Raw genomic sequence first — 18,857 nt, 5'->3', positions numbered from 1 at the left:
CCGGCCCTCCTGTGTCGCCCCGCCCCCCCGCGCCGGGTAGTCACGCGGCTCGCGCTCCGCCTGCGCCTGCGCGCCGGTTGTGGCGTCACTTCCGGCGGGGCCTCCCAGCTGGAAGAGGCGGCAGCGGCGATTCCGGGCGAGGTGAGGCGAACGCGGCGCCCGGCGGCGGGTAGGGGCGGGTCAGGGCGGGCGCGGCTCGGCCCCGCCCTGGTGTCGCCGCGCGGCCGCGGGAGCCCCGCTGGGCCGGGCCGGGCGGGGCCGCCGCGAGGGGGAGTGACCGGGCGGGAGGCCGGGCCGGCTGGGCTCCGCGAGGGCCTCCTGCGCTCCGCCTCCCACCTGCCGGGCGCCGCCGGGGCCCCCGCGTCCTGCAAGTGGCGCGGCCCCTCGCGCTCCCTGGGGCTGGGGTGGGACTTGGAAGGGACAAGCCGGGCACTTGCCCGCGCCGGACGCTCTCTAGGGGCCCGCCCTTTTCCGCTGTCTAAAGCTCCTGCCGCTGAGGTGGACACACGTCCTGCTGCCCCCATTTTCCAAAGGGAATGTTTCTGAGGATGCCTCCTGGTTGTTGGAACGCAGCCTTCCAGGCCCTTCCGTCTGTTATCCTGCTTTCCCCGCGTTCCCGGGCTCCCCGTGCCGTGGTGCTGCGCCAGGTGCGGGGCCTAGGGGATAGGACCGGCTTCTGCGTGCCCCGCGGAGCTCACTGGGCAGTGGCTCCCGAGCACGACCATGGGCTGGGGCGCCGGGGCGGGATGGCGCCGCAGGTGTCACGTCTCTAGTTACTGAAGCAGTCCAGGTTGTGCTTGTGCCCATCCCGCCTCAAAATAGACTCCCCAGAGAAGGTGGGCTTTCCAACCCGAGGATAAGTAGGGTCGTTTTGGACAGAGGGGGCAGCTTGGGCAACGAGTGGAGATGGGCTTCAGTGAGTGGACTTCTGGGTGGAAAGTGTTGCGAATGTTTAGAGAAGGTGGGAGGTGGGTTGGGAAGGAAGCAGGAGCTGAGTCTTCCTAGAGGATGTGGCTGGATTTGGAGTGAGTCAGAAGATGTTGAGGTTTCCGAGTAGGACAGGGATGGAGAGGCAGATACAGGGTCTCCGGGCTGTTGCTCTGCAGCTGGCACCCAGGAAGGAGAGTGAGGGGTTGGGGCAGTGCTTGAAGGCTCTGCCTAGGGGTCTTCAAGGACCAGCAGGCCTCTGGTGGCTGTAACAGCACTGATCTGCTGCTATGTACTTGGGTAGTTGATGTTTTTTTTATAGAAGTCTCATTGGCTGAAAAGACACGGAATATGAAGGGAAAGGAGTCAAAGAAAATTTGAATATCAGAAACTCCAAAGGAATACAGAGCAGTAGTGGCATCATTGATTCCGGAACATCCATTGTCACTTCACTGGAGAGCAGGGTCTCACCTCGTGTCGTGTCCCTCGGCATATGGCTGTGTGTGGGAAGGAGTTTGAGACTAGGAGGCCAGAGACTGGGGTTCTGGCCCACCCTGCACCCTGTGTTCTCTGTCTCCCACCCCCTGCCTCCCCCCAGGAAGTCTCTGAAGCCCTTGGTCCCATGGAAGAGGAAGATTCTGCACAAATCCATGCAGTGAGACTCCCCTCCCTATCTGGAGTGGAGGGTGAGTCTCCGAGTGGAACGCAAGGGATGTCTGTGGGAGTGGGTGTTTCAGGGAGTCTGGGAACCTGCCGTGGGGTGCAGGCAAGCGCTGGGGCAGGCTCTGGAGAGGCTCAGGCCAGCTGGGGCATTTGGGCCCAACTGCTGTGGCCCTGGGAGGCCATGGGAGGGGCAGGGATTGGGAGTCAGGTGGGGTCCACCTCTACTCCGAAGCTCCTTCACCCTCTGAGACGGGGTTGTCAGGGTGCCCTCCTCTTGGCCTAGCTGTGGGGACTGTGCACTGTGTGTCAGTGGCCCTGATGAGTGTGTGCTGTGGCTCCCAGCGGTCTTTACTTCCAGTCCCCTTTGTTTTCGTGGCCCCTACCTCCCTGCGAGTGGGCTGGCTCTGCATTCCAGGTGCCCAGGTCACTCGGTTTCAAGTTTAATAACCAGAAGCATCCCTGTCATTCTCGGAAGTGTCCAGTCGAACAATACGGTATACGATTGCTGTGTCCATTGTCGTGTTGGGTAAGGAGCCACGGGAGACCTCCCTGAGGTGTGGCCCACGTGGCTCTGCTTCCGTCCTTGTTGGAGCAGGCGAGCGTCCCCGGGGGCTGCCTCTCCTCGGGGGAGGACGCTGATGCCCTGACACTTAGAGGGGCTTGCCTGGGGGCAGCAGAGCAGGGTAGACGACCTCTGGGCACTGGGTAGTTCCGGCCCTACAGGCTAGACAGTCACAGGCAATAAGCAGTCAAGTCCACAGGATGCACAGACTGGAATGTCACCTGTAGGGAGGGAGGGCCGGCAGGAGGTGGTCTTATGGCAAAGCCTGTGTTTGGGATTGGGGTGGGGTATAGCAGCAGGTGACACCTGACAAAACAGGTTGGAGCTGGAGGGTGGGCTTAATGGCAGCAGAGGGCCCAGGCGATGCCCTGCTGGGGTATGGCTTGGGGAAAGAGTGTCCCTGTGTCCCCTAGGCTGGGGGAGGCTCGGCACGGGGTGCGGTGTGGATGTCGGCCAGGGGAGGTGGTGGGAGTAGGAAGGAGGACCTGAGGAGTTGGTGCTGGAGGGAGGGCCCCAGGCCACGGGGCTGTCGTGGAGTGTCATCCCATCTGAGACCCAGCCATTGGGAGCCACGCCGTATTTCATGGTCCACTGAGAAAGAAGAGCCGCTGTCAGTTCAACTTTGACATGTTGCCGATTGCCAGATGCAGCCCCGATTCCAGGCATACTAAAACATGCAAACATTCTGTTAGAGGCGGTAGACTGAGCTGTGGAGGGACTGGTCACGCTGATGATGACTGACTGAAAGGGAAGGAAGACGGGAGGGGAGTCGCCCGGCCCTCCGTGCTCCAGCCCTGGTGGTGGCCCAGGTGGGAAGAAGGCTGGGGCGGCCGTACCGGATGGGCACTCGGGACCTCCACGGCAGGGCACCTAGCAGCTTACTCAGCATGGAGCCCCTCACTCAGCCCCGACTTTTACCTGGCCTGCTGAGCAAGCTGGTGTCCTGTCAGCTCTGAGGCTGTAGCCTCGGATGGCCTTCCACAGCTTGGTGACCCTCCAAGGGCTGGCAGTTCTTTTTAGGCATCCCTGGCTCTTCTCCAGGCCTGTGCCATCTCCCCAGCCCACGCCCCATCTGCTGTGGTCTTGGGACTCTCCTCATGGGGTGTTGTGCTTCCCACACCTGTGACACGCTCACGTTTACTGCTGCTTAGCCAAACATGAACACACTGTCCTGCCCCTGGCTCTGCTTCTGCCTGCAGCTTAGCCTTCTGCAGGCTGCCCCCAGCCCGCGTGGATCCCCAGGTCCTGTCTGCATCCTTCCTGGTCCTGCCTCTTGTGCTCAACATCGGTTGTACAATTTGCCTTGCGATTGCTGTGGTTTGAGTTTGTAGCTGTCATTGCCTGTGGTGGGAATGGGCCCGGCACCCACTGTCCGTTCAGGGGGTGTTCTCTCTGGGTAATTGCAAGTGCAATTCCCCAGCGTCCTCAGGCACTTCTTGGGGGTACGTACCCACGAGTGTGTTTTTAATGGAGATTGCCTTCTGGGTCAGAATTGGGGCCCAGGAGGTGGTACATGCGAGTGGGCCACAGAGCTGTCCCTTCTGCTTCCCAGGCAGCAGCAGGCGCCTGCTAGGAGAAGCCTGGGTCTCCGGTCTGTCTCTGTGGGTGCAGGGCGCAGCCAGCGCGAGCCCCTGGGGACCTCAGCCGGAGGGATAATTGGGGAGGAGCCATAGGGGCTCCTTGTTTCTGGAGTCAGGCCTATAGGACTGTTGGTGTCAGGCCTGGGGGGCCCCTGTCCTCTCCTAGCGAGAGGAGGCAGATGGGGCTCCTTTTTGAGATGTTTCATTTGTCCTTCAAGTCCCAAGGATGTGAGAGCCTCACGTAGGCGTGGTAGGACGCCCACGTGGGAGGTGCACAGACCGTGGGTTACAGCGGGCATGTGCCTGTGAGCCACGCTGGCTGCCTGGCCCTGTTAACAGGTGCGGCCTTCCAGAGGGGCTGTGGTGCCATCCTCAGCAAGCTCCTCTGGTCAGGAAGATGGGTATGTGGGGGCAGTTTGGGGAGGGTCCCCAACGTCAAGACTGAGTGTCTCAGGGGCTCTGGAGTGCAGGTCACTGGCACAGTTTCCTGCAGGCCAGCCTGGGCCAGGCTGAGGGGCTAGAGTCGGAGGCGAGCAGGAGCCCAGAGAGCCCCCGCCGGCAGGTGTGCACAGCAGGTGTGTGCGAAGGGAGCCTGGGAAGGGTAGGTACTTGGGAGGAGGTGGGACTGTTGGTGGGAGCTGAGTGGAAGTGACACCTGAGCTGAGCCTGAGGGAGTGGCGTGTGCAAGAGCCAGGCAGCCACTGGCAGCTGCGGCTGAGGAGGCGGGTGCCCTGAAGGAGCGGGCAGGGGCCGCCAGTCTGCCTGTCACCTGAGCTTTGCCTTCCCCGAGCATCTCTGTCCCCAGTGCATAGTGGTGGCTTCCTGACCTGATTCTGCCCCCATCAGTGTGTCCCCGTGGGGCCCTCAGGCCAGAGAGGGCTTTTCCTCTGTGTTCTGGGGTCCGGGCAGCCACCTACACGTGGCTGGTGTTCGGGCAGGAGGACTGTGTGCAGAGAGATCCCAGAGTCCAGGAAAGGAGAGGTCGCTTGGCGAGCGAGCTGCGTGCTGCCACAGGCTGGGAGCCAAGGCCACTGGCCCTGCCTCGGCTGTTCCTGGCCTGGAAGGGGCTCGGAGTTCCACGTGCTCTGCTGGGAGCTGCTCTTACACTGTTCTGTTGTTCTTGCCCTTGGCTCATGGCTGCGTTCACCATGTGGGTGTTTAGACTCTGGCTTGCTTATATGGTGCTGAGTGGGCCAGGAAGGAAGAACGCGACCCCTGGCCCTTTGTGAGGGGCTGCAGCTGTGTGCTCAGGCTGTCTGGAGCCCCTGGGCCCCAGGGATGGGCAGGACTGGTGCTTGTACTAACAGCCCCCGGGACTCCTCTGCCCCCAGCACCTGGGGTTGCCCCTGTGGACCAGCCCTGTAAGGCCAGCTTCCTCACCTTGGTGTCGTGTGTCCTCAGCTGGAGGGGGCACACCGTCCCCTGGCCATTGTGAGAGTCTGAGCCTCACCATAGACTTCCTCCCCACGCTGTGCTGTAAACAGGCCTCTGGCCAGGGTCGCCCCCGCCCCACCTGCCACCCTGGTTTGCTTCCATCTCCAGGGCACTGACTTGGGCTCATGTCCCAGTGTGAGGAGCCCCAGCGTAGGGGACCAGGGGACTGGGCCTGGGGTCTGCTGGGGAGCCTGGGTGACCATGGGGAAGCTCATCCCATCTCACAGAAAGGAAAGTGCGGCTGAGCAGAAACAAGCCCAGCCCCGCAGCCGCGAGGACAGAGCTAGGCTCGCTGGGGACCACTGGTCCGCAGGAGGCAGCCGCAACTCTGAACACAGGAGTGTGGGCAGAGCTGCTGGCTGACAGCATGCGGAAGGGGCTCCAGGGCAGTGCTGGTCCAGGTGCTGTGGCTGGGGACACGGGCCGAGCTCATGACACTCAGGCCGTCTGTGTCAGCTGGCTGACCCCACTCCTGTGCCTTGGCCCCCAGCTGGCTGCCCCGATGCCATCCTTAGCCTGGGTGGGGTTGCTTGGAGTCCCCTAGCTGCCTGTGTCTGGACCCTGCCTGTAGGGGGTCCCTGGGAAGCAGAATCACACAATTTTTTCACATCTTATGGGGAGGAGGCAGCTGTGCCCTGTGGGCCCTCCCTGCTGCTGCAGAGGGTGGCTCGGTCCCATTCCTGTTTTCTGGGGCTTCTGTTTCAGAAGCAGAGGGGACCTGGCAGCGGAGTGCTAGGATCAGCGCCCCAGCGATGACCAGGTGGGTCTCAGGCAGGTGGGTGGCCTCTGCCTGGGGGCGGGCTGTGGGCCCCTGCCCTGCTGAGCACCCCTGGCCCTGTCATCACACGCCGGCTCCCCCCAGTTCCCCCGTCTCCAGAGTCGTCTACAACGGCAAGAGGAACAGCAGTCCCCGCTCTCCCAGCAGCAGTGAGATCTTCACCCCGGCCCACGAGGAGAACGTGCGCTTCATTTACGAAGGTGGGTGTGCCCGCCGCGCTCGGCTCCTGCCGTCAGCCCGAGGAGCTTCCTGGAGCCCTTTCTTGCTTCTGTCACCCCTTCTACAGCCTCGGGGGTCCCGGGCGGGTTGGACTGACCAAGGGCCCTGGTGGGGAGACCTGGTTCTGATGGTGGGGAGCCCGACAGGAGGCGTGGACATGGGCAGCCCCAAGATGGAGGTGGCGTCTGGAGCCCGTCCCCAGCACTGGAGGTTTGCTGGGGAGAGGCGGGGCTGTGGGAGAGACAGGGTACACCCAGCCGTGAGCCCAGCACACCCGGAGCAGAAGGGGCCAGAAGCAGGAGGGGGGTGGCTGAGGTTGGGCATGTGTATGCGCTGGGGATGGGGACCCCAAGGAGAGGGCTGCCCTGAGGCCCCCTGCCCATGGCCCTGGTCCTTTGCAAAGGAGGCACAGACCTGCTGGGGTGGGCGGGTGAGGCTGGGCGCTGCCTTGTCCTGGGGGAGAGGACGGGCCTGGGCAGCCAGCCACTGAGGTCAGACGCTCTCCTGGCTCGGACAGTGGCCGCTGGGACTCTGCCGGACGCTGAGCCAGAGCAGGGGCTCTGACCACACTGCCCCCTGCTTGCCCGCAGCCTGGCAGGGTGTGGAGCGAGACCTGCGGAGCCAGATGTCGGGCAGCGAGCGGGGCCTGGTGGAGGAGTATGTGGAGAAGGTCCCTAACCCCAGCCTGAAGAGTGAGTGAGGCTGCCCCGGGGGCAGGAAGGCCAGCCGCCTTTCCCATCCCTGTCCGCTTCCCGCTGTCCTGTCCCAAGACAGCCCAGTCCCAGGGCCAGAGGTGGGGGCTGGATCGGGACCTGTGCCCATGGCTGACCACGCTGTCCCCCGGCAGCCTTCAAACCCATCGACCTGAGCGACCTGAAGCGCCGGAACACGCAGGACGCCAAGAAGTCTTAGAGCACCCAGGCCCCTCCCCCGCCTTGACCTTGGTTACCTCCTGTCCTGTGGGCCGCTCCTCGGGGGGAGGGGCATTGCCCCAGCGGGCTGCAAACCCGGGACCCCAGGACCACGTGATTGATGGCTGGGGCCACCCCTCCTCCCTAAGCTCCCTCCTTTCCTTTTTGGGGGGTCTCAAGCTGCCTCTGTCACTGGGGATCGGGGACCTGCCAAGCCCTGCCCTCCTCCCGGCCTGGCTGCATCTTTGGAGCTACCTGCCCCCTGGGGGGCCCTGGCCCCACCCCTCCCCGTCCCTGCCCCATCTTTGCCTCCACCCCTGGCCAGAGGATCAGGAGGGAGAAGAGGGCACCTATGTTGTCTCCCAGGCTGGTGGCATTGGGCTGGTTTTGTCCTTGACGTGGCCAGGACGCAGAACAAGGCCAGACCCCACCCCACCCCCAGTCCAGCTTGGGTCCTCTGCAGACCCTGCTGCTCCTGTGGCCTGGCCCTGTCCAGCCTGGCACCTTCTCTGTACCAGCTTCAAGGTGGAGCCAGCTCTCAGGGCCTGGGACACTTGCCCCAGAGGGGTCCCCAGTACCAGGCCTGGCCTCCTGGTATCTGGCCCTGTGGCCCCTTGGGCAGGGGCACTGAGGCTGACCCTGAGGTGGTGGTGCTGCCGAGTCTGTCCTGGCTCTCTGGGGTGCGCTGGGAGGGTCACCAGGGCCCCTTTTTCTTTCTGTGCCCTCCAAAAGCCAAGTGTCTATGTGGCTCTGGAGCCTGAGGGTCCGTGAATAAAGGCGGTGGCACAGGATGGGCCTCATGGCAGTCTCTCCCCCCCGCCCCAAATCCCACACGTGCCCCAACTCCCCGACACGGCTGGAGAGCCCAGGTCGAGGCCAAGGCTCCTCAAGCCCAGGAATTCTCAGGCTAAGCCCCTGGGCCTCCTGGGGGCAGGGTGATGGTGGGGCAGAGGGCGTCCTGGATGGGAGAGGCTGAGGCTACCGTGGACAATCACTACCCTTGTCCCAGTTGTGGGGCTCCCCGTGTGACCCTTCTCTCTGTGGGACGGGGGCCCCAGAGTCAGTAGGCACTTTTCTGCCAACCTGAACCCCACTCCAGGACACTGACTGTGGACCCTCCAGACAGTCTGTCCTCTGCTGTCCAGATGAAGGGGTGGCTGCTGCCCGAGGAGAGACCCAGTTATACTTGACCTTCAAACCTGGAAGCAGCCCCAGCAGGCCTGACCGGAATGTGTTCCAGGAACACCCTTTCCCAGAAGAGTATTCCAGGGCTCGGGTGGCCCCACAGGCGCCTCCTGGTGGGTAGGTTGGGGCAGGAGACGCTGCCTTGGGACAGGCAGGACTGTCCCTGTGATGAGACAGCAGCAGGCACTCGCTGCTGCCTGGCCTCGAGCCAGCTCCTGTGGACACGTGGCCTTTTTCAGGCCTGTGAGGCCTTTGCAGGGGGTTTGCATACCTACCAGGTGGGGTCACCCAAACTGCCCACCACTGTCTGGGGCTGGAGGGGGTGGGCAAGGCCAGATGAGGTACAGCTCAAGGGTGGCTGCAGCTCGAGGGTCCCCATAACAGGTGAGCGGGCACTAGGCTAACAGCTCTGGCACATGTCCTTGCCTGCCAGACCACCAGGGACAACACTAGGGGGTGGAGGGGTAGAGGAGGGGCAGCAAGGTCTGCCCCGGGGCCTTCTGCCCAGTGGTGGCTGCCAGGGCCAGCAGAGGTCCTGCAAGGGGAGACCTGCACATGGTGCCTTCTCGGACCCCAGGACGCAGGGAGCGGGCCGAAGCCCTAGCCAGGCTGCTGCCCATGCGACTGAGCCAATTGCTGTTTCTGCACCTGTTTGTTCAGGTGGCAGTTGCCGCCCACATCCCGGCTTGTTGCCCAATCTTGGTGCCTGCTGCCACTTAGTCACCTCACAGGCACTCTTGACATGGTGCTCAGTCTCAAATGAACTGGAACCACCCAAGTCCTCAGGTGGATGCATGGATTCTGCAGTCTGGTGGCTGTGGTCATGGCCTTGCTGTGAGCCCTGGGGCACGTCACACTGCCAGTCTGACTCGGTTTCCCCATCTGTAAAGTGAGGGTGTGGGCCATGTTGGTTGGTCCAAAGGCCTGTCCTTTACAGGGGCGCTGGGACCGCCAGACAGCGCACCTGGAGGTGCCTAAGGGAAGCTTGCTGTGTGAAGAAAGGGCCTTGAGGCCTGGTGCGGTGGCTCAGGCCTGTAATCCTAGCGCTCTGGGAGGCTGAGGCAGGAGCATTGCTTGAGGTCAGGAGTTAGGGTTTGGAGACCAGCCTGAGCAAGAATAAGACCCTGTCTGCTAAAAGAAAAAATTAGCCAGGTGTGGTGGCATGCCCTGTGCCCGCCCCCACCCACCCCTGGCCTGGCTGGGTCTGAGATGCTGCTCTGGGCTCTTCATTCCCTCTCCTTGCCCACTGGAGGCTCTGGACTTGGGGGGTCTTTCTGCCAAGATCACCTGGAGGAGAGGAGGATGGCCTGGTCAGGCCACCTGCTGGGAGAGAGCAGGAACCCTGACCCCTTGATGTTGGGGGTGCTTCAGGGGCCTGAGGGTGGGGAGAGGGCTGGCAGAGGGGCGGAGCACGCCTTGTGGGCCCAGGCGTCGCTCCGCTGGAGTTGGACTGGGTGTACTCACAAAGCAGGGCAGATGCAGGGTGGGCGCTAGCCCGCTGACCCGGGGGGCCCCTTGCCCAGCCCTGGGGGCTGCTGGGCTGGCTGCCAGCTGAGACACTCCCTCCCCTTCCGCAGCGAGGGGGGAAGGGAGGCGAGTGTCCCCCCTTTGCGGCATCGCCCGTCCACACGTTGCTCATATTTGCTTTCGTTCAATGTCAGCAATTCAGCGGGGCAGGTTTTACTACCCTGATTACAAGTAAGAAAACAGTGACCTCTTTCAAGGGATTTTTAAGCTTTTATTTTTGTTAGAATTTTAACTTAATACTTGTTGACCATGTTCATGGTTTGTTTTTGTTTTGGGTTTTTTTTTTGAGACCGACTCCATCATCCAGGGTAGAGTGCAGAGTCAGCCTAGCTCACTGCAGCCTCCAACTCCCGGGCTCCAGCGATCCTCCTGCCTCAGCCTCCCGGGTAGCTGGGACTATAGGCATGTAGACCATGATGCCTGGCTGATTTTTCTATTTTTAGTAGAGATGGAGTCTCGCTCTTGCTCAGGCTGGTCTTGAACTCCTGGCCTCAAGTGATCCTTCCGCCTCGGCCTCCCAGATTACAGGCGTGAGCCACCGCGCCCAGCCAGTACATGCTTATTGAGCATGAACAATGATTTCCTAATATCCAATATACCCAGTTCAAATTCCCTTAACCTCTAAAATAATTGTATTCCGGATGGGTTGACTTGGAGTGGGAAGGCAAAGTGAATGTATCCCCTAAGTCTCTCTGTGACAGTCCCCTCCTTTCCTTGTATTTACGAATCAAAGACTCCCAGGGCATTTGGATGGAGTAATGCACATTCTGCGTGTGCCTGGTTATGTCCCTGTGGTATCCCCGTTAGGCTCCTCTGTCCCCTATATTTCTGTAAACTGAGCTGAGATGTGGAGGCTTGATCAGAGTCACAGGAGACCTTGGCTGCAGGGCCCCGGGCAGAAGCGGAGGTGCAGTAGGAGGCTCTGTAGTGCACGGTGGGAGAAAGGAGTTGGGGCAGGAGAGAAGCTCCGAGTGGGGCTGTGGAACTGGACTGTTGGGCGTCCAAATGTACGTGTGGAGCCGGGAGCTGGGTCTAAACTGCAGATTCGGAGCTGGGTGAGGTGATGCACACCTGTCGTCCCAGCTGCAGCAATCTCTGATGATGCCACTGCACTCCAGCCTAGGCAACAGAGCAAGACCCCATCTCTAAATAAAGTGTGGGTTTGGGAGGGCCACAGGGGCTGGGGATATAAATTAGGAGTTATCTAAATATTGAATGTTTTTACAGATTGATAAAGAGGGAGGAGGGTGGGGCGTGTCCCTGGGCACAACAGCCAGAGAGAGGAGGAGGCAGGAGGAATGGCGAGGGGCACTGAGGGCCCAGGTGGCCACGGTGTCCAGGAGAAGGCTGAGCCAGCTCAGAGTGGACCTACAGCCCTGCCTTCTCCTCCCGCATCCCCCTTGCCTAGAGACAACCACTTCCAACTACTCAGCTGATGCTGTGATTTGTGTTTTTATTTCTAAATAACATGTGAGTTGTTACTTCTTCATTTTCCCATTTTGTTCTCTCTCCCACCCCCAGTAGACACCTGCGCTGTTCCTGTCCACCGTCCTGCTAGATAGTTCTTTTTTCCCTGTGACTTTGGTGACATCAGTGTTGAGTTTATGTTATGTCTCTGTTTGTATTCAGAACTGAACCATGTGATTGTTTTTTCTGTCCAACTTTTTGTTTTCCATGGAGTTACTAATTGCCTTCTTTTTTCATTTGTTTAGTTTTCTGTGCACTAATCACTAATTAAGTCCTGACCTCTCCACCAGGTCATCCAAATCTCTAGTGTGTTCAGTCACTTTCATCCCCTGCAGGGCCTCTCCCAAGCCTCCTGCCTGGCTTGAGGCCCCCCTACCCCAGTGGCCCACTCCTGACTCTCCTAAGTTTGACCCGATACTGTAGTTCATGTCTTCCTTTTTCTTGGTCTCCACCCTCTTTTTTTTGAGACAGAGTCTCACTCTTGCCTGGGGCGAGTGCCGTGGCGTCAGACTAGCTCACAGCAACCTCAAACTCCTGGGCTCAAGCGATCCTCCTGTCTCAGCCTCCCGAGTAGCTGGGACCACAGGCACGCACCACCATGCCCGGCTAATTTTTTGTACATATATTTTTAGCTGTCCAATTAATTTCTTTCTAAAATGGTAGAGACGGGGTCTCGCTCTTGCTCAGGCTGGTCTCGAACTCCTGAGCTCAGAACAATCCGCCCGCCTCGGCCTCCCAGTCCACCCTCATTTTAAGTAGAATGTGTGTGTCCAGGGGTCACACGGAAGCCATCCTGCTCCCGGCCACGCACACATGCACAACCCCTTGCAGACGTTCCCTCTGGGACGCTGGATGTCCACACACCTCCCCCATCTGACACACGGGTGTGCATTTCCCTCCCACAATTGCACACCCAGTCACCCTCCCCTCAGAGCACACACACTCCTGAGTGGTACCCTCAGTTCCTCTGGGGGAGGGGAAGTGAAGTGCAGGCCTAAGCCAGAGGTGGGAGGGCTGTCACCACGGGGAAGGGGCAGAGGGCCCGAGCGCTGGAGAGTGATGCCGTGTGGGCTGAGTCAGAAAGTGGCTCCTCCACCGCCTAAAGGCCTGGTCAGGGCCAGTGCTATTGGCTGGGTGAGTCTAGCCCCTGCCAGGCCCCAACTCCACCCTGACTGCGCCAGCCTGCTCCAGTTCCTGGAGCAGGACAAGGGCAGAGAGACTCCAGATGGGGAGGGCAGTCAGGAAGCCCTAGGTGAGTGGCATACCCCCCAAGGCAGTCACCAACCCTGCGCTCAGCTGGCGTGAAGGAGAACATAACACCCTCCTGTGCTCAGAGCAGCCCGTGCCCACACGGGCACCTGGTCGGAGCATCCAGGGCTTGGAGAGTCAGCAGCTGGGGTGTGGGATGTGAGTTGACCCAAAGCCTCAAGGTCTGGGGCCTCGGGCAGGTGCTGCTGGCCCAGCCTCACCTCCCCCGGCCTCCTGCTGCGCACAGGCCCTGCGGTGGGGGCAGTGTGGGGGGCCCCCCAGGAGAGGCCCAGCGCCTGGAGAGTGTGTAATTCTATTTACCTTTCCCGAGAGGCCTCGTGTCCTTTCATTTGCTCCAATTAGCCTGGCTCTGCCTGAGCGGCTCTCGCCCACGTGCCCTGGGGGCTGTGAGCACCCCCTCCCCAGGGCCCAGTGGTCACCTCCCACCAGCTCCTTGGAGTGGGGACACCTGGCTGGCTCCTTCCTCACCCCATGCATGCCTACCAGGTGTCACAGCACCTGCTGCAGGGACCACCTGGAGGGGCACCACCCCGGTTCCTGGGCCTCAGAAGCGTGTCTGAATCCAGGACGGTAGCGCCTGCATCAGACACGCTGAGCCCCAGACAATCGGGGCCCCCACCCCAAAGCGCCCTCCGGCTCTGCCCGGGGCTGGCACTCAGGAGGCAGCTCTCTGCTGGCTGGCGTCAGCGCCCCTGGCCTGGCGAGCAGGGTGCCCCCAGCACACGATGTTCTGGGTGGGGCCTTTGCTAAGTGCGGGGCCGTGCATAGGAAGGGGCCGTGCTGCCACTTTCCTCTAGACTCGCGGCAGTTTTCGGGGGCCATTTCTCACTGCTTCACCCTGCCATGTGGCCTGCAAATTGCCGGCGCGGCTGGAGCTGGGAGGAAGTGGAGTGCCAGGGCCTCCCGGGAAGGGCATCACTGTTCCGGCTGCTTCCAGGGAGAGGGGTTTCTAGAAGACGCCTTCTGGTACATCCGCTGTTCATAGGGGTTGATAGGAGGTCTGTGACGCCTGTGCCCTCCCTTAGACACGGTGCCCCCTTCGAGTCTCTCTGCAGGTGAATGGTGACCCTCTGGGGGGTGGGGGCCAAAGCTCCCGGAAGCCACCACCTGAACCAGGATGGGAGGGAGACCAGAACCTGCTCGGGAGGTACAGGCACTGCTGGCCATCCTAGGGACCCCTCAGGGGTTCCAGCGCCAGCTCTCTGGGAAGCAGGTACTCCCTCCGGGGCTGTGCCAGCACTGGTGCCACCACCTACAGCTGGCGTGGTCACCCCCACTCCAGGGCATCTCCAGCCGCCCTCTGGGATGCGCACAGGGCCACTACTCAGCTCTTTATTGTTGGAGAGCACGCATTTCCACACGCACAGAACACACCAGCACACACGGCGACGCAGGCATGCAGTTCACAGCGCAGCTCCCCCCACCCCAGACCCCTGTCCCCAGGAGCAAGGCAGGTGTGGGGAGGGGCAGCCCCACCCCACAGACCGCCACACTGGTGGGAGAGGTGGACAGCAAGGGCCCTCCGGGCTCGGCAGGGCCCCCAGTTCTGGGCTGTGCAGCGATGCCCTCTCTGGGCGCCTGAGTCCAGCCCCAGCCTGGGATTCAGAAGGGGCTGTCAGCCAACCCAGGGAGGCCACTGGCCAAGGGGGTCTCCGCAGAGGGGTCCTGGCCAATGCCGTTGCTGCTGCCATCCCTCACGAGCTGCAGGTTCTTAGCAGGCCCAGCCGAGGCCGTGTGGCTGCCGGTGCGCTGCTCCCTGCGCAGCGCTTTGCCCAGGCGCCAACGGTGCCAGCGCCGCTGCAGCTCCGACTGCACCTGGGGGTGTGCAGCGGGTCGGGCCAGTCCCAGGGCCTGCCGTCATGCCCTCCCCAGGCCCCTGCCGTGGGCCTTCCTGGATGCTCAAGCCCTCGGCCCTGGGGGCACAGGGCAAGCAAGCTCCTCACTGGGCACAGTGACACCCTCATGGCCACAAGGGCGGAGGTCTGCAGATTTGGGAACTCCTCCTCCCCTCACATGTGCACCCCACGTCATAGCAACTGTGCTAAAAGCATGCAGGCGGAAGGGACTGGCATGGCAAGCTCGATCCCAGGTGGAGGTGGGCCGAGTGTCCTCTTGCCCTGTCTGACCCTGACCCCAGGGCCACGGCTGACGGCCTCAGGCGCCACCCACCTCCTTGTTGAGGAAGCAGTAGAGGACGGCCACCAGCAGGCCCTGGAGGGAGACAGCGGGTCAGTAGCAGCCCCGGCCTGGGGTGGGGGGCGGTTGGGGGGGCAGGCGGGCACCTGGAAGGAGCTGAGGAAGAGGTCGAACAACAGCTTGGCGGAGCGCAGGGTGCCCTGGGCGTGCTCGTCGGTCACGAAGGCGAAGACCACCTCGTGGACCCCCAGCAGGGGGATGAGTGTCAGCGTGGACTTGGCCAGCCTGCAGGGGCGGGGCCTGAGCCACCCACGGCAGCCAGCCCACCTGCGCCTTGGCATGCCCCCCCAGCCCCTTCTGGGCCACGAGGCGCCAGCCCCACCGCCCACACCCACCGGAACTTGTAGTCAGCGTAGTGCATCTGGCGGGAGCGCAGCTTGGCCACGAGAAGACGAATGATGCGGACGAAGATGAAGAAATTGATCTGTGTGCAGAGGACACAGGTTGGGGCAGCCCTTGAGCCCCAGGGGACAGCTCTGTGTCCCTGGATGACCCCATCTGTCCCTCCTGCCAGTGGGCCAGATGGGCCCTGGGGCTGGCAGGCACCCTGCCAAGGAAGGGCAGCGTGGCCAGTGTCCTGGCTGAGTGCCGGGGCCTCCCTCCAGTCCTCCCAGGCCAGGCAGGATGCTGTCTGTCCCCTCGGGCTGCCTACGGCCACCAAGGAAGGAGGGGCCTGGGTGTGCCACCTGCCAGCACCCCTCCCCGGGGGCCAGCAGGCACCTCATCTCCTCACCAGGACGGCCAGGATGACGGGGAAGCGCAGGATCCACCAGAAGCCCATGTTGTCATTGCTGGTCCAGCACCTGCGGGGCGGGGCGCTCGCATCCTAGGCGCACAGCCCCCACCCAACGCCCGCCCCACTCCCGCAGTGGTTCCGCCAGGATCTGATCGGCGCTCAGGAAAGGAAGGCGTGAGGTCACGAATGACCCCCTTCCAGGCTCCAGGACTGCCACCCCCCCACTGCCTGAGGTCAGAGCCCCCACCCGCCTCCTGCCGCCCACCACGGCCCCCTCGGAGGCCTTCCTCCCTGTTCTGTGGTACTCACTGCACGTTCTCAAACAGACACTTGACCACCGCCCAGGGGATGACGAACAGCATGGGGGCACCTGCAGGGGGCGGCAGCTGTGGTCCCAAGGCCCTGGCCAGGCAGCCCCCCACGGCACCAGCCCACTCACCCCAGCCGATGCCCAGGTAGAGGGTGAAGAAGCTCCTTTCGGGGAAGGTGGCGAGGTCCAGCAGGCTGTGCAGGTACAGGCCCTCCACCAGCAGCCAGCAGTAGTTGGCCACCACGCCGTACTGCATGAACACCGCGGCCATGCGGCAGCCGGCCACCGCCTGGCGCAGGTACAGCGTGAGCAGGGTCACATCGCCACCTGCCCACCAGGGCTGGGGCAGGGCAGGACACTCACCCCGTCACTGAGCCAGATGCTCACACTGAGGTCGTCGCCGATCTTCTGGTTGTAGCGGGTCTTGAGCAGCTGATCGATGACCAGCACGGAGCTGGCCTTCAGCACGAAGGACGCGAACAGGTTTGCATGGATGTAGTTTCGGGTGCAATGCAGCTTGCTGCAGGGACGGCAAGTCAGTGCCTGCTGCCTTCCTCCCTGCCCCTACGGCCGCCCAGGCACTGGCGGGTGCCTACCTGAGGCCCAGCAGGATGGCCAGGGCGAGGACCAGGGCCCCCAGGGACAGGCTGTAGCCCACCGTGTACATCTCCTGGAAGCTGCTGTACATCTTGGCCACTTCCTTCTGCAGATCAGTGGCCGGTCAGGGCAGGGGGAGCCGCCTCCTGCACCCCCACAGCCCTGCCCATCCCGCCACAGGCTGACCTGGACCTTGAGCTCCTCGTCGTCCATCTGGCACTGGGAGGCGTTGCGCCATGGCTGTCCCTGGGGCCCGCGCACCCACTGCCCGTCGGGCCCGCACCTCTTGAACACAAGGCGGTGCTGCACTGGGGGCGCAAGGGCAGGCTCTGGTCAGCCCCCAACCCAGGCCCGGCCCCTCCGCCACCCCATGCCCTGTGGTTACCTTTGTGGTGCCAAGGCAGGTACCAGGGGCAGGAGATGTTGGCCGTGGTGTTGGGGGCGGTGTCAGGCCAGCAGGAATACTTGTCGAAGGTTCTGTTACAGACCAGCTCTGCAGAGGCGGGGTCGGGGGTCAGGGGGAACCGGGCTCCCTTAATAGGGCCTGGCCCGGCAAGAGCCCTCCTTTTGGAAGCCCGAGTGTTGCCACCTCCTCTCCCAGCAGGCAGCCCAGGGCCGCTCCTTCTCCACCTGGGCCTGGGACCAGGTGCCCCTGGCCATCCGCCTCCCCAGACCAAGTGTGCCCTCCCCCACCTCCAGCCCAGCCTGGCCCTGAGCTCCAGCCCCACCCAGGGCACCTTCCCAGGGAGACCCGCCCATCTCAAATGTGTCCCAAACCCATGCTGGGGTTTCCTTCTTGCAGCACTTCCTCTCTGGGGGCTGAACCCCAATTCCATCAGCATCCTTTCCTGGTCTGGTGCCAACCCTGTGGCTCCCAGACCTGGCTCCCCTCTGCCCAGCCCAGGCCACCTGCCTCGTCCAGGGTCTGGTGGCCTCCTGGGGGGGCCTGCTGCCCATCTCTCCCTGCGCCTGAGTGTCCAGATCATGACATCCAGGCCCTGCCTGAGCCCTCCCCAGCCTGTGTGCTGCTAGCCACTGGGTCCCATCTCTCCCACGCACTGTCTGCCCACTCTGAGCTCTGTGGGGGCAGGGATGGTGTCCCCGGGTGTGGGCAGCCAGCTTTGGAGCAGCTCTACCATTTCCGTCACTTCCTGGCTGTGCGAGTCTCTGGCCTCTCTGTGCTCAGTGACCTCACCTGTGCAGGTGATAGGCGCCCCCGCCCCCCGCAGGGCTGCTTGGAGGAAAGAGCCCTCCTGTACAGGGAGCTCAAGGCCGGGAGGCTGGAAGGCCCTGGTGGGGGCTCACCGGTGGGAGGGGGCAGCAGGCTCAGGTTGTGGTGACACTGGTCACTGTAGAGCTTCCATTTCTCAAACAGGAAGTCCATCACCTGAGCGGAGGGGGCCTGCGGCTGGGGCAGGTGGAAGAGCCACCAGAGACACAGTCAGGACAGTGCAGGTCAGCACAGGCCGTCCACGCAGGGCCCGCCCGGGGCAGGCGGGTGTGGGACACTCACCCCGCAGACCAGGAGCAGCAGTAGCAGCAGGTGGGGGCGGTGTGGCCGGGCAGGGGGCATGCCTCCAGGTAGCTGCCTCCCACATCTGGCAGGGGCTGCACATCCAGGGCAACGGGGTCCTTGAGGGCGTTGTGTGCTGCTCCGCGGGCTGCTGGGTGGCAGAGTGGCAGAGTCTGGGAGTCCTGGCCAGCAGGTATCCTGCTGCTCTAGACCCTCCCGAGCCTCGGAGTCCTGATGCAGCAGGAGACGCGGGAGTGGTCGCTCTCTGCCCGCATGGCAGCCTCCGTGTGCTGGGAGGTCTCGTCCAGGGGTGTGGGGGCTGCATGTCTTGGGGGCAGCTGGCTTTCCTGCCGCCTGGGGCTGTCTGTTTGGTGGCCCCTCTCCTCTGTGCTGGTGGCAGCCACCCTGCTGCCTGGTCACCCACCCACAGCTCTCGGAGGGGGGCCAGCCCCCCACCTACTCTCTGCCCCAGGGAAGCCGCCTTGTCAGGGTAGCCCAGCCGGCGTGCGAGTGCGAGGGTGGTGGTGCCCGGACCATCCATGACTTCACTCCCAGGGCCATGGTGACTGAGCTGGCCAGGCCAGGGCCAGGTGTGCGGGGCACACACTAGGATGGTCTGGCACATGCATGCTGCCTCACGGCACTGGGTCGTCCAGGTGTGCCCAGGGGCCCCGCCAAAGGCTCAGATGCAGCGATCTGGTCCCATGGGCACAGCAGGCTGGCTGGCAGCGTGTTCCTTTCAGATTAGCACTGCTGGCCGCTCGTGTCGCGCCTGCCCAGGTTGGGGGGGTCACAGTGCCTGGTCCCAGGCCAGAGCCAGCATCTGAGGTGGGAGTTCGGGGGCAGCAGCCCCCGAGTCAGCCCTTTGCTGCCGACAGTTTTTTGCTCCAACAGAGCCCCAAGGGGAAGTGGGAGGGGCTTCCCTCGGGGTGGGTTTACAGGTGCTCTGAGTGACCCCAGGAGCCCCCAGGGCTGTGAAGGGC

General features: G+C 63.0%; 2 protein-coding genes across 8 annotated transcripts in view; one reads left to right on the top strand and one right to left on the bottom strand.

The window, feature by feature from the left end:
• The first annotated feature begins 89 nt into the window (after window positions 1–89).
• FAM195B (family with sequence similarity 195, member B) lies at window positions 90–7,864 on the top strand. 6 transcript variants are annotated; one of them, XM_012656371.1, is made up of 7 exons: window positions 125–141; window positions 485–647; window positions 1,526–1,613; window positions 5,872–5,926; window positions 6,029–6,144; window positions 6,754–6,855; window positions 7,011–7,864. In XM_012656371.1, exons 2-7 carry the CDS (start codon window positions 537–539, stop codon window positions 7,073–7,075), a joined length of 537 nt encoding a protein of 178 aa, XP_012511825.1. In that variant the 5' UTR covers window positions 125–141; window positions 485–536; the 3' UTR covers window positions 7,076–7,864. The 6 variants fall into 6 exon arrangements, with proteins under 6 accessions (XP_012511829.1, XP_012511825.1, XP_012511827.1 ...); XM_012656372.1 differs by having other exon boundaries at window positions 131–141; window positions 534–647; XM_012656373.1 differs by lacking the exon at window positions 485–647.
• A 5,955-nt stretch (window positions 7,865–13,819) lies between these two features.
• Window positions 13,820–18,857, bottom strand: part of GCGR (glucagon receptor) — a 20,488-nt gene continuing 15,450 nt past the window's right edge. The window contains exons 2-14 of one of the 2 annotated variants that reach the window (XM_012656369.1): window positions 17,875–18,022; window positions 17,667–17,769; window positions 16,747–16,854; window positions 16,548–16,669; window positions 16,361–16,467; window positions 16,128–16,284; window positions 15,894–16,053; window positions 15,764–15,824; window positions 15,452–15,521; window positions 15,054–15,142; window positions 14,805–14,943; window positions 14,692–14,733; window positions 13,820–14,337 (exon numbers count right to left, since the gene is read on the bottom strand). In XM_012656369.1, the coding sequence (XP_012511823.1) occupies window positions 14,125–14,337; window positions 14,692–14,733; window positions 14,805–14,943; window positions 15,054–15,142; window positions 15,452–15,521; window positions 15,764–15,824; window positions 15,894–16,053; window positions 16,128–16,284; window positions 16,361–16,467; window positions 16,548–16,669; window positions 16,747–16,854; window positions 17,667–17,769; window positions 17,875–17,934 (1,431 nt within the window). In that variant the 5' untranslated portion in view covers window positions 17,935–18,022 and the 3' untranslated portion in view covers window positions 13,820–14,124. Of the gene's footprint in view, window positions 14,338–14,691; window positions 14,734–14,804; window positions 14,944–15,053; window positions 15,143–15,451; window positions 15,522–15,763; window positions 15,825–15,893; window positions 16,054–16,127; window positions 16,285–16,360; window positions 16,468–16,547; window positions 16,670–16,746; window positions 16,855–17,666; window positions 17,770–17,874; window positions 18,026–18,857 lie in introns of both variants that reach the window. The other variant, XM_012656370.1, reaches the window with a different exon arrangement.

This window comes from Propithecus coquereli, unplaced genomic scaffold, assembly GCF_000956105.1.
Source record: "Propithecus coquereli isolate 6110/MARCELLA unplaced genomic scaffold, Pcoq_1.0 Scaffold501, whole genome shotgun sequence".
Taxonomy (NCBI): Eukaryota; Metazoa; Chordata; class Mammalia; order Primates; family Indriidae; genus Propithecus; species Propithecus coquereli.
This window is presented reverse-complemented; position numbering and strand designations above follow the sequence as displayed.